We start from the raw sequence: 25,218 nt of genomic DNA, 5'->3' as shown, positions 1-25,218 counted from the left end.
ATAGAGTGCAGAAGAAACAAAAGATAGAACGAGCAGGTCATGTCTTTCAAGAAAAGTGAGAAACATGGTGTTTCTCTGAGAAAGAAAAAATATTTCCAAGAGGCGAACACACAGCTGGCTTGCCTCCGTGCTGGCGGCACCCGCCAGGCCCCTGTGGCGTTGGAGTCTGTGACTGTGGCAGCTGTGTGGTCTTTGCCTTCCTGGCTTGTTGGTGAGAACCTGACTTTGAATGGAACCACGTTTTTTCTCATACGGTGAATAACGAGGAAAGAATATAGGATTTAGAATGGAAAGCCGGGCTCTGCCACTTCATGGGTCGGTGGCCCCTTCATCTTTCTGGCCCACTGTTTTCTCATTTATAAAACACCAGTAATGATTTAAAGAAATTTTAAAAAAGAACCCTGCCTTAAATTTCTGACCAGAAATTTTTAAAAAGGAAAGTAAAACCTGTGAAAATGTTTGACAAACTCTGAAGTATTGCACAAAAATGAGGCGATAGTGATGGCTGCTCTGCATCCGTGGGGTGAGGGAAGATAGAGAAGCCCCGTGGGCCTTTGCGGACGAGCCGGGGAAGGTCGCTGTGGTTCGGGGTGACACAGCACACGGAGGGATTTACCCCACGTCCATCAGACAGCAGGCGCTCGCTTTCACTGTTCCTGATAATGCTGTCATCATCGTCTTTCTCTGTCCGACATCAAAAGCACTAAGTGAGACTGACGTAATACGCTTTTTTGTAAATCCATATTAGTTAATATTTTATGCTTTTTCAGCGTTGCCTAACTTTGAACTTGAAAGTTCACGAAATCATTAAGTGGGATTATACTAGACAATTGAAACAATTCGGTGACGACTTAGAGGAGGGGGCTTTTAAAGAAACTGGGGATGCGAGTGGAGCCTCTTGAAAATCTGACCTCATACTACACAACCATGGAAACACAAAACGAACGGAAACAATCCAGACTCGAGTGTCCAGACCCAGCAGGAACCCCAGACCTGATGCGGGGAGAGCTCCCCACGCACCGCCGGGGACGGGATGCGGCGTCCGGGGACAGGCTGCCCGTTCAGACGTGACTCCACAGTAGGCTTCCACGCAGCCCAGGAGGTATGGCCGACGTTAGCCAAATCCTCACACAAGTAAGTGGACGTGGGGAATGAAGCGCTGTGGAAGCAAGACGCAGACAGCAGTGAGCGGTGACCCGTGTGTGGGAAGGCCCCTGGTGGGGTGGCGCTCAGCACGGGGTGGGGCGCTGGGCTGCGTGGGACGGACTCCCGGTGAGGACGAGGTGAGCGGGGTGGGGGCAATGCCCGAGGAGAGCGATGAGGGAGAAGCAGGCAAAAGCCAGGACTCATGGGGAGCAGCTTCTTCATGGCTTCATCATCCTCATCTTCTGATCAATTAAAGGGCGTCCGGCAGAGGACCTGGTGTGATCAGATTTTCTCTTTGCAAAGACCCCTCTGGCTGGGGTTTGAAGAGACTGGAGGGCAGCAGTGGGAATACGGTCGCCAAGATGAGGTGCTGGTGGTTCGGACGAGGGGCTGACTGGGAGATGCAGAGATCGTCGAATAGATGGATTCGAGAGTCCGCTAAGCAGTGCTGAGAGAGTGACAAATGGGAGCGAGGACCTGGGCTGTGACCTTGTGCGGTTAGTGAAGGTGGCACCATTCGTGAGGAGAGGGAGCCCTCCCTGGAGGAGGCCCCTGTGCAGGGGAAGATGGCACAGCGAGTCCAGCCTGGCGCTCCCTGAGGCCGAAGGCCCGGGGACATCCTGGGGGAGGGTCCAGGTGGCAGCCGGACCTGCGCTCCAGAGCTCGGAATCGGAGCTCGGGCTGCAGATACAAGTAGGGAGTCCAGGCAACCCGCGGGAACTGAGCCCGTGGATGAGACGCCAGGAGGAAGATGCGATGCAAGATAAGAACGAGGCCTGAGGCTGAACCTCAGAGAACGAAGATCACGTTTCACAGCCGGGGAGAGACGCGAAGCTCGGCGTGTCTCCCCTAGCGCGTGGTCACCGCCGTGGCTTCCCCGACACACCACGCTGTGACGTGCCGATTGACACGTTGATGGACAGCCATACAAGCTGCACACGGAAAATGTGTTCTGCTTTTTCTCGTTTTACACAATGATCACAGTCAGCCCAACATTATCAATACCACAGGACAATAGACGTGTACAGAAACGTATGCACCAACCTCTCGGTCTTGCAAACGTGAGTTAACGGACGCGAGTAGACAAAAGCCTTGATTATTATTTAATCGTTTAAGTGATAGAAGTACAGATAGATAAATAAAGGCCTGGTGGTTGCAGCTAGAGGCCTAATCAGTTCGAGTTTACTCTTTTGGCGAGAAGACTTCACGGTCAGTGCTTCCTCTTGCGTCACACAACTCAGTGTCTGGCCGCGCCTCTTCTCGTGATGCTGAGACTCCTCAGTGGGTCCAGGTGGCATCACCCTGACTCACAGGTCCCCTTCAGTCTCCACCTTGCAGCGGGAACAGCCTCGGCTGGTCACCACTGGGAAATAATTGTTGGTTCTGACTTGGCTTTGTGACCATTTATGGCCTCCTGTACGCGTGACATAGGTACAGGTTCCTGGAAATCTCCGTAAAAGTCTATTCAAAATTGAATTATATTTTAAACAAATTTGAATTGATCATCTTTGAAAATAGTATTGTTATAAAACATTCATACCGTTTCATAATACCAGTCTTTTGCAAATGCAAACTTATATATTGGATTTTGCTAAAAGAGAGTCCACCATCGTTTAGAACTTTATACCGTCATCAGGCTTCTGGCATTTGAGGCAGCTAATTCTGATATGGGTAATGATTACAATTTACCATTTGAAGTTAGCGTAGCTCTAACTAAGAGAAATAATCAGATATTGGCTGTACATTCGAATACTTTATAGACATTGAGTTTTTAAAAGATGCAGATTCTTCTTTCAGTGTATTTCAGAATAAAGTAAGTTTCATTAATATAGGAATGAAGGCAGAGAAGGAGTGAATATTTGTCGGGTGCATTTTCTGGGCAAGGACACTGAACTCGTGTTTTACAAGGCGCGAATGTGGCTGATTCTGATAGCGGTATCAAATGTGCTTTTCCGTGCTGAGCGGGGCTGAAATGCTGAAGGTGCTGAATGGAGCTGACACACCAACACGGGCGTTGGGGACCTGGCAGAGCGTGGTGTCGAGATGGCTTGAAGTGCTGGTCTGGACCAACCGGAAGCACCGCAAAATAGAGTTGTGTCCAACTGTTGGCTCCGTATGTCAGTGGGAAGTGTCCTGGAGACATGGCGGCTGACTTCGTGGCCATGCCTGTCGGCACACGTGGCAATCGTGGAGGGGCGGGGCTACCAGCAGAGAACGCCCCCAGGCCGTCAGAAATGCACCGGCATCAAGCGACCGCTTTTCGCATTGTAGCTCCTGTCCCAAGCCAGATGTGCCTGGGAATGGGCCATAGAAGGGACCCCAAAACTTTCCTATGGTAGGCTGAGGGCCCTGCGCCAAATAAACACAGTATTCGCCCTCCGCCCCGATAACCCCAGAAGAAGGCTGACAGTGTCGGACCTTCAGGTCGAGCTGCTTTCCACCAGGAATGGAAAGCATCAGCCAAGGTTGCCAGATCCGCCATGGAGAAGCGTTCTCAGGCGGAAACCGAGAGCCAGCCAGAGGTCAGTGTGGAACGAGGCGCACATCACGTCCTCTGCAAAGCGTTTAGCTCTGTGGGTCGAATCAAAATCCCAACATGCACGTGTTGTGTGGGGAACTGTGGGTTAAAATTGCAACCGTGTACACTCAGTTATGATCTGCTGACATCGGTCGTTTCAACCTTGAAGAATACAAGACGATCTTCATAACTTACTGAGACTAAGATGCATTCACTCACTTCATCCGTATTTACCGAGCGCCTGCTACTGTTGTGGGTGTTGGGGTTACAGCTGCAGAGGCCAAGACTGCATGTGCCCCCCGAGGTTCTGTTCTCGAGGGCACCACCCACCATAAGCACAAAGGCCAGTAAATAAGACGCTCCCAGACAGGGGTAATAGGGGAGGAAGAGGGGGTGTGGGGTCAAGCCGAGCTGGAGCGGACAGGAGGGCTTCAGAGTGGTCAGTGGAAGCGTCTCTGAGGACGTGATGTTCGAACAGGTCAGAAGTGAGAAGGGCCAGCTGCCTGCGGACCTGAAGGGACACAGCCAGCATAAAAGGCCCCGGGTGAGGACGAACTCCACACACTCAAGAGCTGGTGGGTTTAGACCATCATGGCCAGGGAGGCTGGGGAAGCAGCTGGGGCTGGAGGGGCTGGGCCCAGCTGGCCGGCCCATGGGAGTCCTTCAACAAATGTTTGTCCAGCTGAGCTGAACAAAGTGTACTGTGTCCATCTAAGCTATGCAGAGCAAGAGAAAAGCTTAAGTAGCCTAAAGCATTAAAAAAAAAAAAAAAGTCTGGTCATAATAGTGTATTGATTACTAGAACACTCCTTACCTGAAAAATTGTGGATCATAGATCATTTTGCAAGTGGAGGGATAATGAACGTATTTCAGATCAGCTTTGACATGCTACCCAAACACAGTGGTATGTGGAAACAGATAACAGACCGGGAAATTGTTTTTTGTATTCCTTTTTGAAATTTTTATATTTGAAAATACTTTAAAATAATGCCATTTTATTTTATCTAATCGATTATGTTTAGCCACACAACTTTTAGATTAGTGTTTCAAGGGATGCAGAAAAAGTATGTAGACATAACATAGCAGGCAATCAGAGAACATGGCTGAATGTTTATATAGTCTGAGACCGAGTCTTTCTGTTGCGAGCTCAGAAGCCACCTTCTGCCTCCATACAGGCCGCGCTTGGGCCCGGCTTCTAAGGGGCATGCATATGCAGAAAGCCTGGTTTATGTGGCTCCCACTGTAGACTCGTGTGGGAAGGAGAGCAGCGGACTATGTCTGTTTTACGTCGTCACATGCTGACCGTGCCATGTTCCAGTCCTGTAAGAGGTACAATAAGTAGCATTTGCCAGTTATGAGTTTAGAAATACGAGTGAGTAGTCGAGCTGAGTGAGTCTCAGCCTTAGCTATTCAAGCTCTGGGGACAGATTGACAAATATCAATGTCTAGACCCCCAGCTCTGGGGACGGATTGACAAATATCAATGTCCAGACCCCATCCTAGCCCAATTAAGTCCATTTCTGAGGTTAAGCCTGGACATCGGCGTATCGTAAAAAGTTCCTCAAGCGATTCTAATGTGCAGCCAGGGTTGAAAACTCTAGTCTAAATCAAAGGAGTTTAATGATTCTCTATAAACTTTAGGTAGAGGTGGTTTGGTTTTTATCGGATTGGTCCTTGCATTCCATCTCGTACCAGCTGGACACTTTCTTCATTCTTTCCTTAGAGATCAGAACTTATGCTCCCAACGGGTAAATCAGCAGGAAAGTCTTTTTTCCCTTCCTTCCTTCATTTTTCTTTCTTTCGTCCTTGGCATTTTAAAAAACGTATCTTCCCCTAAAGTCTAATCTGAACATTGATAACTTTTAAAATCTTTAAAGGAATCATCTATGGTAATTAAATGTAAAACTTCCTGTATGCCATATGTAGAAATTAAGATCTGCTCCTACGAAATATTGAGGTTGTTATAAAGACGCTCCTATAAGACTGTTCAGACGTATGAAATCAAAAGCTTGTAATCGGGGTTGGTGTAGAGAAAAGAAAGATCTAGACCACGGTAATTGCTATGATTTACGATAATTACAGCTTTGAGCTTCCAGCCCACCAAAAGGAAACATGATTTTCGTACATACAGTTTAGTTGTTAAAAAAAAAAAAAAGCAGCAGCAAACTAATTTAGCAGGATAATAAACCTCCTTCCAGGCAGTAAACTCTCCGAGTTTATCACTCAGACACACAAAGCTTTTTATCCTGTACGGAACAGTGTCACTAACGGCTTTACCAAAAACTGCAGATAAACGGATCATGACGGTTTCTCATATTAGTATTTCATAAAAGCCACCTTTCGTGACAGTCGTCAGTGGGTTCGGCTGCTTCCTAATATAGGTCCTGGCTCATGACCGCAGGGCAGCGTCAGCCACAGTACGGAGGGAAGAGTACTCCAGTTGGCATGGGAGGGTACGCCGCAGTCACCTGACAGCCACATCCAGGAATAAATTAGGGGAGAAGGCATCAGATCACAGCTCCGTTCGGAAATACGAAAGACTGGAACGTGATCGTTGGGCCTCTCCCTACTCTTCTGAACTCTCCCGGTGCTGGTACGGCACAGTCTTCGGGAGAGTATTGGTAGTTTGGGGACTACACTGAAGTCACACGCCCTGGTGTATTACAATTAATGTTGAGAAGTCACATAACCATTATAAGTAATTGCCCACACAGAGAACGGGAAGAGGGGGCGGGGCTTGGCTCAAATTATTTAATCCGGGGAAGTAAAGGGATAATTTGAATAAAGTGAAATTTTTGTCCCGAAAACCCACCATCTTGTTCCATTTCGTAAGTATATTTTTCTTGACGTGTTCCTGCAGCAGAGGTCACGATTAAACGGTGACCCCGAGATCAGAGGCCGCCGTTACATCCCCCGCAGCGGGCACCTTCCCGCCGCCCACGTGTGCGAGTCCCGCGCTCGGCGGAGCCAGGGCCCCTCCGAGCCCCCGTGGCAGACGCGGGCGACCTCGCCCTTCCAACCTCGTGTGCAGACTTTCTTCCGGCTCGGGAGTTGTACCTTCTGCTCCATAAGCAGCTATTTCTTTTAGTAATAGACTAGAGTTAAAATCGAGTCACTTGGACACGCGGGAAGACGGGGTGGCGCCGTTCCCCGAGCTCTCCCGGTCCGCAGGCTCACGCGCCACCACGGGCCACGGCCTCCCTGCCTCGCGGTTTAGTGCCTTTGCAACGGTCCTTCCCGAAAGAGGCAGAAGGTGACAACGCCATACCCCGCTGCCAGCCCTCTGTGCGATCCGAGGGCTTTCATTGTCCTCGGCTCTCCAGGGCCGTGGAGATTGGGGCAGAGCAGCTACGTTGACTGCCCGACGGGCAAAGTGCCTCGGACTCAGCCGGGGAACGGGCCGTCTTTACAACGTTGGTGTCGCGAATCTAGATTCTCGGCCTGTCCAGAAAAGGCCTTAATACTCTCGCGTACAACATGAGTTCCGAATGTGCCCCTTGGACCCCGAGACGGCCGTGACATCTGGAGTCCACGAACTCGCTCCACGTTACGCTAGACCTTTCGAAAACAAAGCCCCAGAGCTTCCGTTCTATTCCTGATTTACAAACAGAAGACGTGAGGGAGGAGATGGGACTTTCGTGAGCTGCGTAGACTTTCAAAGTGGCATTAGCGTCACTTCATTAGGTCACATGATCACATTCGCCATGTGGCATCTTCGTAAGAACAGGTGGAGGTCCCCCCGCGGACTGTCCAGAATTTCGCCACCTCTGACCTTCCCTTTCATGGAATGAGCCTTGAAAACAGTACAGCGTGTAGAAATCCCGTGTACGCTGGTTTACCCACGGGGCTCCTCTCCCCCGCCCCCCGATTTCTTGCTCAGAGGTGAGACACTGTTCTGCCCCTCTCGAGACCCTGCGGTCAACTCCAGGTTGCCTCTCGCGTGTAGTCCTGTCTGGCTCTCCAGGTGGGCGGGGGGCTCCCAGAGAATGTGACAGCCCCCGCGGTGGGCCCCACGCTGAGTCGCGTCAGACGGTGTGCAAACAGAAGCCCCCCCAGGCGTTACTACCCCGATTCACCCATCTCCCCCGCCTCCGTCCACAGGGCTTTCTCTTCCCTGACTGGGACAAAGGAGGAGAAAATAAAGGCATCGAAGTGTGTAGACACCGGCACGCATACGTCACTCGTAAGGCCGGCTGTGGGCAAAGTGGAGCAGCCGGTAGAAACTACCAGAAAAGCCCCAGGTCCGTCCCCACTGCTGCCTCAGACACGCAGTGGCCCGCTTCTGGCCCCAGCCCTCTGTCCCTGCTCCCCTCCCCGTTCCTCGCCGGGGGCCTGGTCTGCCACATCACCTCTGCCTTAGTGGGATATTAAATGCACCTGCCACTCCTTCCCTGAATATTGTTTTTGTGATTAAATTTAGTGGGATGACGGTTACTGCCGTTATGTAAATTTCAGGGGCACGCATTGTCCTTCGCCATCTGTAAACTCTCCTGCGCGCTCGCCACCCAAAGTCCGGTTTCCTTCCGTCACCGTGTATTTGACCCGCTTGGCCCACGCCGCCCTCCCCCCGCCTGACTACCCGGTGTTTTCACTGCAGAATGAAGGCCGTTTTCTCCCATTCGGGAGGGGGTGAAGTCCCATGTCCCCAGCGGCGGGCCGACCCTGGCTGTGAGTGCTGCCCGCCTGGCAGGCGGTCCTTGCCAGGCTGTGACCGTGCAAAGGCTGACTTTGGAATCTGCCAGACACATTGAGGACAGTTCTCAGCTGGGGGCGACATCAGTCCAAGGATGATGCAGCTGCGTCTGCGCCAGGCCAGCTGGACAGAGCCAGGCTGCCGTCGTCGTGACTAAATGCAGCCGCTAACGCAAGGCGGCGGACGGGAAGGGGCTCGTGGCTCCTGGGGGTCGTCCTCGTGTCACATGCTTGGAAATCAACAATGAAAGGTTTTCTCATCTTTGATCAAACTAATCTCTCCGTTAGGAACTTAAGCCTAAATATTCTTCAGCTCTTGCAGATTGGTTGTGCAGCTCATTTGCAGCACCCCTCATATGCCACGTGTGCTCAGGAGGCGCACAGTAGGCGCACAGTAGGTGGTCAGCAGTTATGTGTCCAATGAATTACAGAGTATCCAAGAGCAACACACGCTTTGTGCCTTGGTGCCAGAGAGTAAGAAATATCACCAGAGGCGTGAGTCAGGGTATCAGTGAAACCAACCCAAAGAACAGACTTTTCCTGATAACAGACCTGAGAAGCTCTCCAGAATGTTCTATCACATGTGGAATCTCCTCGGGCTTATCAAGTACTGAGATGGAAATTAGACGGATCCCTTTCAGACCTGCCACCCCTGTAAGGTCTTCCTGGACATGGGCACACACCCTTAAAGAGCCACAGAAGCTTCTGGCAGCCGCAGCATCTTACCTGTGCGTGCCCACCTGCAGGTTGTGCTTCCGCCCTTGAATTTGGTTGAAAGCTGTTATCCGTGTGAATTCTAGGCCAACTGGACGTTAATGAGAACACAGAGCCCCCAAGCCAGCCCTGCGGCCGGCGTCGGCGGTGGCGTTGGCAGAGTGCAGGGGACATTTCGGGTGCGGGTCAACTCCCAGCACCGGACGCTGACTTCGCCTCCCAACGCTCCTGTCGCTGCAGTGGCCTCGTAGCGTTCTCCCGGGAAGTACTAAGACTGAGTTTCCGGGGACTCGAAACTACCGATGACACCGAGAATTCCGGGTTTTTCTCTTTGAGTAAAAACCTTGAATTTTTGTTTTCAATCTCAGGAATCGCCAGCCACTTGTGCGAAATGACAGAAGCTCAGAGCTGGAAAGAAACCTTAGAAATAACCCTGTTTTTCAGAAGGAGGATGAATGACCTCATTTTTCAGAAGGAGAGACTGAGGCACGGGAGGTTCCAACTTGCTTCTGGCTGCACAGCCATTTGGTGGACGAGAGCAGAGCAGAACGCGGGCTGCCCGCACGAACCGGGGTCACGTCCACTCACCACCATGTTATCAGCACTGGACAGGTAGATTGTCACCCAATACCTGATACTCACATGGGAATCAAGCAGGCCTCTCAGACTCAGGAGTCAACCCCGCTCTTCACGTGACTCTGAGTGAGATGAGACCCAGTCTCGGCACCAGGGCTCTGGCCGGGTGACTGCAATCCAGCGGGAAGGCAGGTGAGCATCGACATGGAGGTTTAGGGGGACCCCGAGTGTGGTCCTCAGACCAGCAGCCTGGATCTCATCTGGGAGCCGGTCAGAAATGCAGAAGTCAGAACCTGCCCCTTAGCAAGAATCCCCAGGCGATCTGTAGGCACGCTGACCATTCTAGAACAGTCTTCTCGAATTTCAGCCTGCCTCACGGTCCCTGGGGGCGGCTTATCAAAACGGAGGTTGCCGGCTGACCCCAGACTCCCTGACACGCAGGCCTCGGGCAGGGCCTGGAGCTCTGCATTCCTCCTAAGTTTCCAGTACCAAGAATCCGGGCACTGTGTTCATCCCAGACTTCAGATTCTGCCTTCAGACGTACTTGGCTTATTCCTGAGTGGTTTGCTCATCTCTTGAATTCTCTCTCTCTCCCTCACCTTATAAATTATTCACTAAACCTGTATTTTGAGAGTCGGCTTGGGAATCCACTCATTCTTCCCACAGAATTAAGTATTCGGTAAAAGTATCTTGACTTTTCGCTCACGTAGATGCTGAGACCGGGGTGGGAAGCGAGGCAGGTGCACCCTGCCTTCAAGGACCTTTGCGTTGAGGTCGGCGAGCAGAGCTGGGGGCAGGAAGCCCGCACACTGTCGGAAACGGCCCGTTAAGACACGCCTCGGCAAAATGAAGCCTTTGCCTGCGTTCCAGCCCCCAAGAATCAATCAGCATCTCCCTCTCTACTGCATCTCCCCGTCCCCTCTCTCTCCCGAGATTTACCGTTAAGAATAAACAACGAGACTCGGGAACTGGTGTTCGAGTCAGACTCTGAGCAGGAGGCACCTTGCCGGTCATTCCTCCGACCCACCGCCTTTTCCCAGGCGAAAACAGGACGGCAGCATGGGTTTCGCAAGCAGTTAGCCGCACGGCCTCTGTGACCTGGGGTCAGTGCGTTTTCGAAGACAAATGGCAGCCGCACAGACCCCTCCCCCCGAAAGGGTCAGCGCTCCGCGTCCTGTGTGGATGGATAGGTTTGGTCTGCAGGAAGGGTAATCAGGTTGCGCTGCGGCCGGCCTGGAGGATCTGAGTCTCACTCAGAAGCAATGCCAGCCCCCTCTGCCTTCGGCAGCCGGCCTTGGCGACGGGTCAGTCTGGTGACATCAGGGCTTTCCAGGTTCCTTCCTCGTGGGTTTATCTCAAGCTGCTACAGGAAGAAATGTCGTGACACCGCTCCCCAGTGATGGCAGAAAATGAAATGGTGGGTCTCTGCAATGACCTGATTTGGCAGAGGCCGCCGTGCCTTCGGCATGGACCGTCAACACGCGCTCCGTGGGTCCTGTGTCGACAGCGGCCCCGGTCACCTGAGTTCTGTGTATCAGGCTTGCCTTCAACCTGGAGAGAAATCTGCCTGCGTTTAAACTCTTCAGCCTGAAACTCCTTCTGGAGGCTGGAGGGTTCTGCTGGCAGGTTAATTCAGCCTCGGCCCGTGCCTCTGCGGGACGAGGCCCGCCGGAGACATGGGCTCCTCGCGCTGCTGATTTGGCAGCTCTGGGGCTCAGCGTCCTTCTCCCACGTGACCCCACACCTGGCGATGACCAGGAAGGAGATACCGTGGAGCTGGGTCCTCGCCACTGGGTTTCGCCATCGGCGAGGTCACAGGGCAGGTGGTTTCCATCGTGCTTGCTTACGGGTCGGCCGGGACCGCCGTGCAGGGTGGTGGCTGTCATTGCCGACCTGAGTGTTGGCTCTGGAGCTCAACTCACCGGCCACCCCACTCCACCCAATGGTCACTTGGGGAATTCCCCGTGGTCGGAGGCAGGCTGTTAACCAGCGTTGGTTTGGCCAGTAGAACAAATAGCTGCCGTTTGGGCTGCACTTTTCATTAATTTCACCCAGTTTCTGTTTTCTTTCCTGTGGGAAGTGTCTTGGGAGACTGAGGATCTGGGTCGATGAAGACAATTAAAATGCCAAGCGCCCGGCACAAACAGCAATTAGCGGGGCGTTTGGGGCCGAGAACAGCCCTGCACTGCCACCTGGTGGTTAAAAGTGCGCCTGCCTTCAGAGTGGAAGGCCACGGGTTTTCCATCCTGCCATCGATGGAAATCACGGAATGAATGGAAATCACGGAATGAATGGATATAAAAGGAGAAGAGATGATGGAGCAAAATAATGTCACCCGAAGCGTTGATGTCCAAAGTAATTGTTCAGACTAGTTGATGGAAGGGTCCCCAACAGAAGTCCTACAACCTGGAGCGCCGACCCTTCTCAGGGCTGAATGACAAGTTCCCACCTGTCGTCTGAAATTATGCAGAGTTAGGGTGGGGGGCTTGCCCTCCTCCTCCTCCCTGCACGGTTCTGATCGGCCTCCCCCTGTGGATGGGGCAGGGAGAAAACGTGCACAGAGGGATCGGGGCGCCACACCCCCCTCCCCGCTGCTGGATGCGTCTCTGGCCCTCGGCGATTTGTGCTGTGAGCCGTTGTCTCAGATCCTGGCGCCTGGTTCGTCGACATCAGTTGGCTCTGTCGTATGTACAGACAAGGGGGCGAAGGGACAAACAAGTGTCTGCACGACAGAGGTCCTTGGTTCGCATCATGCTTCGGTCCCAGGTGTAGACCTTTGTCCTGGGTCGCCGTGGCCCGTGCCTGCGTGAATGCACTTTAATGACATACGGCGGTGCCAGTTTGTGGTCTCAAGTGTGAAGTGAATTGTCCGTGGTTGCAGCGAGCCGGGAGAGAGTGCGCTGACTCTCGTGGGGTCGCCGCGGTCGGGGGGCTGGACGCTCCAGGGCAGCGTGACCGGCCGTGGCCGCGGGCGCGGGGCGTTCACGCGGCCAGCGCGGGGAGAGGGAAGTTCTGTCCAGCCCAGGAAGACGGACATTCGCGTGTTTGCCGAGCACGGGAAGCGTTGCTGTGGGTCCCGGCCCAGGAAGACGGTCGCGCGTCCCCCAGAACTGCGGGCGGTGTTCCCGCTTCCCCTCCAGCTCTTTATTCTCGGCCTGAAATGTTCAACTGGACGTGACGTGTTTCACCAGGAGGAAATCTGGCCCCCTCCGCCAAGGTGGCTTCAATCCCCGCCTTTCTCTGAGCACTGTTTGTCCCCAAGCCACCGAGTGCTGGCTCGATGGGGACACCCAGTGGTGGTGACAGGTGCCTGCGGCTCTTCCAGCGAAGCCGGCGAACATGGAAGACGCTTTGACGGTCTCTTCCGAGGAAAAAGGTTTTTTGAGTTGCGATTCGTTATCACGAGACAAAAATGTTTATCCGCGTACCTTATTCGTGAAACTCAAGATTCGGTTAAAGGCTGTTCTTTGTAAGTTAGACTGTTCTGGAACCGAGCGAAGCAGATGTCCTTTAAACAAGGCCTCTTTGATGACAGTGGTTAACTTCCTATGCTACTCTATTTTTCAAAATCTGTAACTTAAAATAGTCGGGAAAACCCCTCTGAGCGTGTGCATTTAGAAGCATTGTGGCCGGAGGGGGGAGAGGTGAGCAGTGTCCTCGGGGGTGGACACCACAGAGGCCTGACGCAGACTTGTCACCCTGCCCCTCGGCACCCGTGACACCTCGGGGGGCCCGCTCAGGGTCTCGCCGTCAGCTTGCCTGTCGTCACAGGTCGTGCTCCGTCTGCAGCGAGTAGGTCTCGCTTACCGCCGATGCTACCACTTAGCGCACGCTGCTGTCCGTCAGTCTGCCATGTGCCTACTGGGCGCTCGCGGACGCTCAGTGAAAGCCGGACCTGAAAGTAAACAGTCACGTGCTTGGAACAGGCACCTGTCTGCGAGGTGAATCCAGGGACCTGCTCGTCCATGGCTCGCACCCACCTCAAGCCTAGAGGCACAGCAGATTCAGGGAGCTAGAGAGGCACGTGGGGGGATGCAAACCGCACTTCTGTGAAAGTGCCGATAAATGCTTTACACTGTTCTGGGGCAGGGGGAGAATCCATATGAGCATTTATTTCTTTGCCGTGGAGAGCCTGGAGTCTTGCTTTATTTAAATGCATTAAGAATCTATCCCGTGAGGGGACAGAGGCCCAGGTGACGAGGGGGCAGAGGTCCAGTGGAGCCCAGAGCATGCCCTGCCCGGACTGCAAAGCCTTTCTCCCGACGGGGCTAACTGCGGCATGCTGGCACGCTGTCGCAGGACATGTCTCAGACAGGTTGGTCTCTCCACAGGAGGACGCAGCCCTCGGCCCCCATGCCACCAGCTCTGCAGGACTGACACTCGGCGGGTGCCACCACCTGCTCCCACCATGGGCCCCTCAGGGGGCGTGCTGGCCGGCGGACACACGCAAATCGTCCTGTGGGGAAGTCTGGCGGCCGTGGCCACTTGCTTGCTCGTCGCCCTCCTCATCTTCCTGTGCTCCAGCTGTGACAGGTGAGAGCCGGCCCCCTGCAGGCCCTAGGGGCACGCCCGTCTCATGGGGGACCCCACCTCGCAGGCGTCCTCAGACACCTGTGGGCCGGGTCAGCCAGCTTCTCTGGGCCAGGGGGTCCCAGGCCTGTTCTCGTCACTGAGTGACACTCGCAGTCGATTCTGCTGGGGGGTGGGGAGCAGCTGGACGAGCTTCATGGAAGAAACCCCTGCTCTCTACCGAGCACGTGCCCGTCCAGGTGTCTGCTGTCCCTGCCATCTGTGGACCGCTGGAAACCTAAGTGCCGTGTGCACTGGAGAGACTGTGTCTGCCGCCACTTGGAGTTCCTGAGAATGTCTGCTGTTACGTGGCTTTGGGGCGCGGGATCATTTTAGTAAAGTTATAATCTAGAACTACAGTTTCTTAAGAAACGTGAGCTTCCCTATAAGACAGATGTGTTGATTATGAAATAACTATCTGTCCTTTTTTAGGGTGACACCCCTCTGTCTCTCCTGCCCCCTCCCTCCTTTCCGCAGGCCTCCCTCACGTAAAATGTCTGCTCTCCCTGAAAGATCTTTGCTGACGGAAGCACAGTGCTTTCCAACCAGGACTGATTTTCAAGGCGCTCAGACACTTTACAATACGGGCGGCCTGCTGGTGGGTGGGCGGCCGCTGGGGCCGGTGCTGACCAGCGAGCCCTCTTCCAAACTCTTCCCAGTAACCTCAGAAGAGACTCAACAAGTGTCATTTAAGGGTCTGGATCAGGCAACAGAATACATTAGCTTAAAGACTACTTTTTCTGAAGAAAGAGTCTGGATATGCATCCTACCCTAAAGTCTCTGCCCAGAGCGGGAAAGCCAGACTCCCGGAACCCAGGTACCTCCTACTCCTGCGCAGGTGGACCCGGGCCTGCAGGCCCCGCCGGAGTCTGGCGGGAAGATGCCACGGAGGCCCGCGGAGACTCTGCCCCGGCTGGGCGCACCCGCCGCTGCAGTTACTGACGCGCCCACCAGGGGGCGCTGTTGCCCCGCAGTCCGCAGGAGACGCGCTCCCCTCCCGGTGGCTTGCTTTAGAGCGCACCGAATAAAAATAAATTCTATTTTTACTCCGCGGACTTTTCCATAAACTGGAAGTACACATGACTCATCCTGAGAGCATGCACCCTCCCCGACGTGCCAACATTTGTGTTTTGTTTCATTAATTTCTCAGTCTCATTGCAGCGTGTGCCTGCAAACACTCCAAATTAAGCAAGCGATGTCTGGATTTTCTTTAAAAATAATGATAATAATAATAAAACAATAATAGTAATATAAGGCACCATTCCTCCCAATAGTCTAGATAATAATAATAGTGATATAATAATAAAAGGCACCGTTCCTCCCAATATTCTAGATAATAATAATAATAATAGTAATATAATAAAAGGCACCATTCCTCCCAATATTCTGGACATGACTGTCTTCTACACAGGCTTCTGCCTCCGTCCTGTTGAGAGCCTGTAATTGCTACTCTGGGAGGACCGGGAAAACTGGTGACCGTCCCCCACGACCCCACCCCCTGGGACCAGTAACTGTCTGGCTTTTGCTTCCCTGGCAAAACGAACCTGGTTCTTAAAAGGGAGTTGTCGATGCTGCTGAAAAGGAGCACCGGAGAGGGGAGGACGTGCTTGGTCTCAGGCGGCGCGTCTGACCTCACGGCGACGTTTTATTTTCCATTTCAGAGAGAAGAAGCCGAGACAGCACAGCGGGGACCACGAGAACCTGATGAACGTGGTGAGTATGTGTGTGTGCACGTGTCCGTGTGTGCGCACGCGTGTGTGCCCATGTCCGTGTGTCTGCACACCTGTGCACACTCCCATGCATGTGTGCGTGCGTGTGTGTGTGCAAACATCGGGCACTGATCCAAGCGTGTTCCTACAAGCTTGCGACTTCCTTCAGGAAAGGGTCAGCCGCAGGCCCCTGGCTGCCTGGGCCGGGTCCTTCCTGTGGGTGGAGACGGCCGAGGCTGGAGGCCGGTGCGATCGGCAGAGCTCGTGGTAGCCCCGGCCTGCAGCGGGCTGTGTCTGCTGTCCCTGTGCAGCTCCAGCCGGGCATGTCCGGGGTGTGTGGGTTTGTCGGCGCCAGCTTAACTAGGGCTGCCAACGGCACGGCTCGGATGCCAGTGCCATCCGGCAGCTCTGCAGGCGGCAGATCCGAGACCGAGGAGCCGGCGGGGCCGCCCCGGAGCTTCTGAGGGCCGGTCCGCCCGGCCTCTTTCCCCGCTCCTGGGGTTTTGCCGGCCACCTTGGCACTCCCAGGTCCCTCCCTGTGTCACTTCGTATGGTCCTCTTTGGACGCGTGTCTGTCTGTCCAGGTTTCCCTTTTCCTAAGAACTCTAGGGTGACCTCATCTCATCTGAACTGCGTTCATCCGCAATGACCCTATTTCCAAATAAAGTCACACCCTATGGTGTCGGGGACTCGGCCTTCGACATTGGACTTTGGGGGCCTGTAACAGCTGGCCGTCAGGCTCACCGGAGCCTGGGATGCCCAGCTCACTGGCAGTGCCCGGCCTTGCTGGGTTTTCCTCGGCCCTTGGTGTCTTCCGGCTGCTGACAAGCCCCAAGGGCGTCTCCCACCCACCCCTGACTCTGAGGAGCAGCCTGGTCCGGCCCTGGCGTCCTGGCCCCACCTCGTTCTCTCCACTCAGGTTCATGCCCTTGACCGCCCTTGACCGCCCTTGACCGGCTGAGTGGTTTCCGCTGTGTGGGGGGGGGGAGCGGGCAGACGGGGAGACCCTGGTGTTCGCAGGGCGGGCTGCACCATCCAGCCTGAGCCCCGCGTGGTGCCCAAACCGAGGTGCTCCCGCCCCTGGCAGATCCTGTTAGCACTGGCTCCGGCTGCCTCGCGGGCCCGGTTGGCTAGTTCGCGAAATGCGTGAACTGCCGACTTGCTGACCCCACGTAGCAACAGCTCAGCCTCGCACGTTAGTCCACGTGACTCCTACACGTCCACTTCCTGCCAGGAAGAAACGTCTCCACGTGCCCCGAATTGGTGAGAACAGGAGAGGTTTGCAGACCTGCTTTTCCACACCGGGCTGTTCTGTGCGCCCTGAAGCAGGGACTCAGCCGGTCATGAAACAGTCTCAGAAATCACATGATCTGCCATCGGAAGAACTGAGTCTCTCCCCTCTAGCTGACAAGGACGATGCTTTCCTGCGTTTGTCACAGTGTAGCACACCTGGGGCACAGGGATGAGGCTGCTCCTTACGATGCTGGGACAGTGCCATCCTCCCGACCTCCACCCCCAGGGCAGAAGGGTTCCGTAGCCGACCGGACACAGCACCCACGAGCCGCCCGTGGCTGCCGAGCACCTGAAATGTGCCCGGGACAACTCGCAACTCCGTTTCGCCTGATTTAAGGCCGCGTGGTGGGCGTAGGTCCTGTCGCCAACGTTTGGGTGTTCAGAACAAGATGCGGGTGCTCCCCCATGCCGGCCGCCTGGCTCACCGCGGTGCCTTTGTCTTGCAGCCTTCGGACAAGGAGGTGTTCAGCCGGTCGGTCACGAGCCTGGCCACGGACGCCCCTGCCAGCAGCGAGCAGAACGGGCTGCTCACCAACGGCGACAGTAAGTTCCTCGGACACGCCGGCTTTCCACGCAGGCCTCCGCGCCCCGGAGAGGACCTGCCGGCCACGGCGCAGCTCGAGACCGAGCACGGTGTCCTCACACCCTCCACCCCTGCGGTGTGCAGGCCGCGCCTGCCACACTCAGACGTGTGCCGAGGCCACGTGGCCCGCCCGTCTGCGTTTGCACTGGTGGCTGTGTCCACGCAGGAGACACGCTCCGCCATGCAAACGGCACCTCCCCCTGTACAGAGCGCGGTCCCCTGAGGCAGGTGGGAGTCCCCTCGCCCCGCTGGCCGATAAGGAAACCGTGGGGCAGTGGGTACTGACCCCGAGCCTTCGGGCTCCAGTGCCCGTGCTCTGCCTGCCGGGCACATACGTCTAGAACCGGAGGGCAGAAGGCCCCTCCTCTGACCAGTAAGTATTCGGAACACGAGGGGGTGTTGGGTCCAAAGCCTGGGGTCCACCATCATTTTCCCCGGTCGCCCTTAGGGTCGCTGTGTGTAACCCCCTGAGATACACAGCCCTTTTTCCGCAGACAGGAGGTGAGCGGTGCACCGGTTCGCTCACTCGTTTGATTTTTCAGGCACAAACCCACAGTGGTGCCCGCCGTGTGTTAGACACTGTCTGGGCTCCGGGGGTCTCACCGAATCCGGCCTAGTCAGTAAAAAAAAAAATTAGCTAAAAAAATATAAATTAGAAACACACACGTATGTAAAGGCCATTTAATACATAAGCAGCACAGCACATAAGCATACACGGCATAAGCGTGTGCGTGCGTGTGTAGCTATGAACCCACACCCAAGCATGCGTTCACGCCGAGATGTCCGTACGCCACCCACGCGTGTGCATGGAGACGCAGCCAGCGGGGAGCCGGGCTCGCTCTGTGGGGTGTCCGTCTCCTGCCCCCAGCACCCAGCGCACAGGGGGCCCGCAGATCACACTTGATCGGGGGTGGCTGTGTGTCCGTTCACACTGACACTTCGTGGTACTCGAAGAATGTCACTTTGGGGTTTTCTCATGTGAAGTGGAAATGGGGGGCGGGGAGGGCCGGGTGTGCGGGTCCCCTTGTGACCCGGTTTTGGGCACATTGTTGCCCCCCGGTTCCATCATGTCCGTCACACACAAGAGACCTCTGCAAGGGGGTGGCCACTGCCAGTCCCCCCCTAGAGGAGGAGGCCGGCCGGGCCAGGGAGAGGGGCCAGCACGCCGCGCCCCCCTTCCGTGCCCAGCCCCCCACAGTCATCCCCAGTTACGTGAGACTCTCTGCCCGCTAGAGTCCCCTCACGGGTGACAACAAGGACTGAAAGGAAGTGCAAACAAACTTGTAGCCAGGGCAACTTAGTGTCGCACGGCGAAGACGGATCGGGCGGCTTTAGCTCAAACCGTGACTGGCATAATACCGGCCGCAGTCGTAGCGTCTGTGGTTTGCAGCCTGGAGCAGGGACGGGGCAGAGACGGGGCAAGCCCGGCCCGCGCCACGTCACCCGTCCGCCCTCCGCCCTCCGCCCCTCGGCGACAGCTGTGTCCGGAGCTGTCTCCCCACTTCTGACCTCTGCCCCTCTAGTTCTCTCAGAGGACAGCGCCGCGACCTGTGGGCAGCACTACGAGGAGGTGCAGACATTGGCATCGGACCTGCTGGACGCGCCGGACAGCGCGGGGAGGCCCAGATGCCATCAGAGCCGGGAGCTGCCCAGCATCCCCCCGGACAGCGGGCACAGCAGGGCCGGGGACCGGGGCGCGGCCGGGCTGGAGGGGCCGTACGAGGTGCTCAAGGACAGCGTGTCGCAGGAGACCATGGTGGACGACTGCCTGTACGAAACCGTCAAGGAGGTCAAGGAGGCCGCCCCGGCCCCGGCCCCGGCCGCGCTCCCCGGCAGAGGCCCCGCCGGCCGGCCGAAGCCCGCGCCCGCTGGGAAGGCGCCCCCAACGCCGCAGGCCCCGGACGGAGCCGAGGTCGCCGAGTACGCCTCCGTGGACAGGAACAGAAAGTACTGGCAGAGCGTCGATGCGGAGAGCGTCCCCCCAAATCCAGGGGACCCCGAAGAGGAGGCCCCGCCCCCGGTCCCTGTTAAACTTCTGGACGAGAACGAGAACCTTCAGGAGGAGGAGGAGAGAAAGGCCGCAGAGGGCCGTGCCCCCGAGGGGCCCGCCTCCGATGCCAGCAAGGTGGGCCAGCGTCGTGGCGCGCGTGGGTGTGGCGGTGATGCTCGGTCCTCCCGGGGCTCTGCGGGCACTGGTTCGGGGACGCACACACGGTTCAGGGACACACACACGGTTCAGGGACACACATGCGGCTCGTGTCCGGTGCGGGCGAAAGCTGGTTCAGGGCGGGCTCTCTGACCTCCCCGCTCTGAGTACAAATGCCCGGAAGCTCATGCGCATAGATGTGTCTCTCCGGCACCCTACCTGGGTGTCTCAGATCGAGGCCAAGGGTCGTCTTCTGCCTTTGGAAGATCGGGAATTACACAGAGAGACGGGAGTCTCAGCCTCTCATTTTAGCCCCTTCCGTTTACTGCAGCAAGGTGAGCTTACCTTCCTGGGGTCACAGAGGTCAAAGCCTAGGGTTCACAGAGGTCAGAGCCTAGGGACCACACGCGAGGGACCGACCGACCCCCAGGTGCCACTGGCTGAGTCTGATCATGTTATAATTTTATCTAAATCAAGTAAGAGCTTTGAGTCGGTGGCAATTTCTGAACAAAAACCTGCCCCACTTAAGTTTAGGTCCCTGAACCTCTCCGGGCGTCTGGTGACTTGATTCGGGAGCCCCAGGAGCTGGACGCCCACGGCTGCAGTTGCCCCCATTCCCTCCGGCCTTCGCCTGGCTCAGTCTGCTGTAGGCCATGGGCTTCTAATTTCAACTCTTGACACAGAGAAAAGCAAGGTCCTCCTCTCAGGCTGTGGTAGGAAGGCCAAGGAGAGCTTAGTCAGCCTTAAAAACACGTCTGGAGTCGTGGTCAAAAGGTGAAGCCGGCTGTGACTCCTTAGGCTACAGCAAGTGAGTGATCCTTCGCAGAGTTCTCTGGGGCATTCCGGCTTTTTTCATTCTCCACGAGATCAGCTGTCGAAAGCACCCAAGAAAGCGTTGATGAACGTAGCCGTCAAACACAGAAACGCAGTCTAAGTTTTGCCCTGCGTATAATCAGAGAGTAAAACGAGCGTAAAGTTTATGCTGCCTAAAGCCGTTCAGGCATTTTCACGAGAGCTGAGCGGAGCCGAGTCTGCAGTTTAAGCTCGACCGAGCAGAACGGAAAGACACGGAGAAGTGGACATTGGAAAGAGCGGTCAGATTGTTGGAGGGCTGTGGGACTAGGGCTCCTGCAGGCGCGAGCTTGAATGCCGAGGGTGTTCTGAAGGGGGCTGCAAGGATTGGGGGGGTTTAGGGTACGAGAAAGCCAGGACATGCATCATGAGGCCGGCGGGGGCCAGGGCAGTGCGGGGGCTCCCGGAACTGAAGGGCCGGGTGTGAAAGGTGCGTATTTGCTGAGATCAGGAAGGATTTCTTCTAGACGGGAGAGAGTTAGTGAACCAGGAGCCCGAATCGAGAAACGAGGCCGGGAACAGGCCACCGATGTGAGCTGATGTCTCCATTAGTGGATGATGTAGACTCTGTGGATTTGCACAAACCGTAGAAATACGGATTCAGGCATTCGATAAAGAAACGTGATTTTCTTTTTATCACCAATCTATCATGGATAGATGATCGATCCATCCATGACAATTAGGAAGCCTAATAACTGTCGGTGTATTTGTACCTAAACGGTCAAATACCAGACTGGAAGGCGTTTCTCGACGGGGCATCCAAAGTGATCACATAACAGGGTGTCCGTTTCTTTGTTTCTTCCTCCGGTGCTTTACATCTTTGTAGAAAATAACTTTTGTCCCTAAAAATCGTTTGAAAACGTTTCTTAGACAGACGCGTCAGAACATGCACGCGAGGCGGGTCGGGTATTGACGGCGTGCACCGTGTCTCGATTTGTCTTTCTCACAGAGATTTAGCTCACTGTCCTACAAGTCCCGGCACGAAGACCCGACTCTCACAGAAGAGGAGGTGAGTCTCGTCCCGCGGATAACCACAGAGCTCCTGAGTAAACGCACCGTCAGGTGACCTTTGGCCCGAAAAGCCGCAAGTGCTCTGTGAACTCGTGTCCAGAGCTCGGGGTTTGGGGAGGTCGGCTTCGCGACGGCCTAGAGAGAGTGGCCGGCAGACGGGAGGGACAGGTCAGCCCCACGGAGGAGGAAGTCAATCCTAGGCTGGAAAATAATGGGAAGGTGGAGCCCGCGGGTGTAGGGAACTCGATCGGGTCCGGGGGGCTGCGGGAGGAGGTCTCAGTGAGGGCGCGCGAGGCAGAGAGCGGGGAGCTCCGAACCCACGGTGCCAGGCCGAGCTGCGTCAGGTGCAGCCGCCAGCAGGAGACGCGTGTCGATTCTCCCACTGAAGAGTCACTGGGGAAGCTTCTAGCGCAGCATTAGCATTGCAAAGGCAGCACGTGTGTTACTACTGCGTCCGGCGAGGCCGACCGAGATCTGAGAGCCTTGCTCTGTCCGGCCGCACGCGGCCGCCCTCCGCAGTGCCCCGCACCGGTAGATGCCGCCCGTGGGCACAAGTGCGGTCGCGTGCAGGTGCGTCTCGGCCGTCCCGTGTGGGGCCGGGACGGAGCATTGAAATGCGCAGGCACCGCGGCCCCCGCGAGGAGTTTGAGGAAACGTGCTTTCCATGGGAGCCGCTGCCCTCCCCAGGGAACGGGCCCGGCTGCACAAGCCGAGCCCTGGGGGGTCATCCTCGACACCCCGTTTTCCCCACCGTCCTCAGATGCAGTCAGGAGCCGGGTCCCTTCCACTCGGCCTCCAGTCTCTGTCATCGCCCCGTCTCCCTCTGCACTGTGGGGACCGGCAGCACCCCCCTGCCAGGCCTGGGCAGCTGCTCCACCTTCCCCCAGCGCTGTGCAGGGCCGCCCCCCGCTGGGGCTGGGGAAATAGGACGCACGAGAGATCTGGAGAGTAATCCTATTTAAGATAAATCCAGACCATGTAAAATTTTAAATTACTTTTCTTCTGATCTTACATTTGTTTGTGGCTTTCGAAAATAGGACCTAGTTATACTGATGAATGTTCAATGTAGAATAAAGATTAGCGATGCACATATATTCATTTTAGGAAAAAGATTTATGCGTCTACGTTTATTTTTCCATTCACGTAATATGTCAGGGAGTCCAGACGGAAACTGAGACCCGAGTTTTAAGTACTATTAACTCAGTTTAACAGAATCAGGAGGAAAGGAGAGATTCTCAAAAGAAGAGCAAGGGGCAGGAAAAAAGATTAATTTATGAGAACATAATCACAACTCACAGACTGAGTGATAAAGATGGACGATTTTCAAGAGAAAGATTGCAAAGCTCAATAGCGGAGGGGCTGGAAGAGAAACCTGTATACAAAATAGAAACCGTAGTCACAAGAGATGAATATTCGAAAGGAATATTAGAGGACTTTGGAAACTTTCCTAACCATTAAATGTACAGTGACATCCTCTGTAAGTGAGGTTTATGCCTAGAGATAATATTAAGTTGCAAATTAATGAACGAGCTTGTCATTAAAAAAAAAAGGGGGGTGAGTACAAAGGCCGGGAAGACCAGAGCCCCACTTACGACCAGTGGGGCTTGACGTCAGGGTCTGGGGAGAGGACGTTGACGAGGGAAGCGGAGCGGGGCGCCATGGGGAGCCAGCTCCCAGAGCTTCCCAAAGATGATTTATGCCACGCTAGACCTTCAGATTGTCACTGGCCACAGGGAGCCACCACCGGCCTGCAGTGACCCGTCCTCATGCAGGCGACCGGCCAGCGTGAGGCAGGCTAGTCCTGAGCCCACAAGGCCAGCTGGGACTTCACGTGCAGCACGCGGGACGTGGGGGAGCCGGAGAGCTGACCTCCGCCCTCCACCCTCCGCCCTCCGCCCTCCGCCCTCTGCCAGGCGTCTGCTAGGCAGCGTGTTTATGTATTTCCCGAGTGTTGGGGCAAGTCAGTCACTATGGCAAAGAAAAGTGTAGGTAACAAAGGATATTTTTACTTTTTTCCAGCCACGATTTTAACAATAAATAATACGCCCAAGTAATCTGTTAATCAGTGTAGCCTCCCTGCCATGACCAATGGAACTTAAATCGCTCTCACTGTTGGAGGTTAGTTGGGACGTACCAGGGAGACAGAGTGGTGTGCTTGGAACATCACCTGCTCTGCCCGTAAGAGAGTGTCCCTATCGTTGATCATCTGCAATTTCATTTTTGAGTTGGCTGGGTACAAATAAGAATGACTTTACCCACTAAAGAAAACTTAGCACCGTCTGTAAATGTTTATCTCACCAACGGTGCACAATGAAATTTAAAAAAAAAAAGCAACCATAATGGGAAATGACACTCTTACAGATATGTGCATGCTGTCAGGGGGGATCCAGGAACCCCGCTTCTGACAACTCAGTGGTTTGCGCACGGTAGTGGGCGTCAGCACCCGGGTGCCACCCCCAGAGCTTCTGACTCAGGGGTTCTTGGGTCAGGCCTGAGAATTTGCCTTTGCAGTAAATTGCCAGCCCCTACGGTGGCTGGTTCGAAGCCCACATTTTGAGAATCACTTGTCTGACACATGTTTTCCGCCTCTTTTCGTAAAGCGGTAGAGCCCTTTTTCAGGTGAGATGTCCTTCTGATGTAGAAACCAAATAAAACGCTGTGGGCAGGTCCTGGGGGCCTCTTGGGGCCGCCCGTCTGCTCTGCTCACGCCCTCAGCAGACCCGAGGGCTCTGGGTTCTCACGGAATCGTGCTGGTGTGGCTGGCCCACTCCCAAAGTCCAAGATAATATACAAAGAATTGTTCTCTAGTGACATACTCCAGAATTAGTGCAGATAATGAAGAACCAAATTCTGCGTCTAAAGCCGAAAGAAGTGAATTCACTGTGTCAAAGGGACAGCTGCAGCCCCTGCCCACTGCGGTGCCACTGACAATATCAAGACGCATGAACCGCCTCGATGTCCACCGACGGATGGACGGAGGAAGAAAACGTGATTTTAGATACATATATGTGCAGTCCACTTGTCATATCCTATGTAACATATACACACGGACACACGGACATACATGGTAGAATATTATTCAGCCACGAAGAAGGAGGCCCTGCCACCCGTGACGTGGGTGCGCCTGGGGGGCATTGGGCTGAGCGAGATGAGCCGGAGGGAAACGACACACTCTGTGTTCTCACCTACGTGTGGGGCCTGAAAGGGAAGCCGAGCAGCGTGGCGGGACCAGGCGTGGGGGTGCGTAAGTCAAGGGCACAAACTTCCGGGTCTGAGGTGAGTTGGGTCTGGGCGCCCGATGGACAGCAAGGTGGCAGGAGTCAACGGTGCCGCATTATAGCCTCTCGAGTCGTTCAGAGACTAGAGCTGATATTACCACCCCCCCCAAAAAAAAAAAAACGTTATGGTG

The 25,218-nt window shown here is 55.0% G+C and overlaps 1 protein-coding gene across 1 annotated transcript in view; it reads left to right on the top strand.

Moving 5' to 3' along the window:
* PAG1 (phosphoprotein membrane anchor with glycosphingolipid microdomains 1) overlaps positions 1-25,218 on the top strand; it is a 99,653-nt gene that overhangs the window by 66,193 nt on the left and 8,242 nt on the right. The window contains exons 3-7 of the mRNA XM_039841937.1: positions 13,978-14,179; positions 15,877-15,928; positions 17,664-17,760; positions 19,324-19,925; positions 21,748-21,807. Coding sequence (XP_039697871.1) covers positions 14,055-14,179; positions 15,877-15,928; positions 17,664-17,760; positions 19,324-19,925; positions 21,748-21,807 — 936 coding nt within the window. The 5' untranslated portion in view covers positions 13,978-14,054. The remainder of the gene's footprint in view (positions 1-13,977; positions 14,180-15,876; positions 15,929-17,663; positions 17,761-19,323; positions 19,926-21,747; positions 21,808-25,218) is intronic.

Source organism: Pteropus medius, unplaced genomic scaffold (genome assembly GCF_902729225.1).
Source record: "Pteropus medius unplaced genomic scaffold, Ma_sr-lr_union100, whole genome shotgun sequence".
In the NCBI taxonomy this organism is placed as follows: Eukaryota; Metazoa; Chordata; class Mammalia; order Chiroptera; family Pteropodidae; genus Pteropus; species Pteropus medius.
Note: the sequence above shows the minus strand (reverse complement) of the source record. Positions and strands in the feature narration are given on the sequence as shown.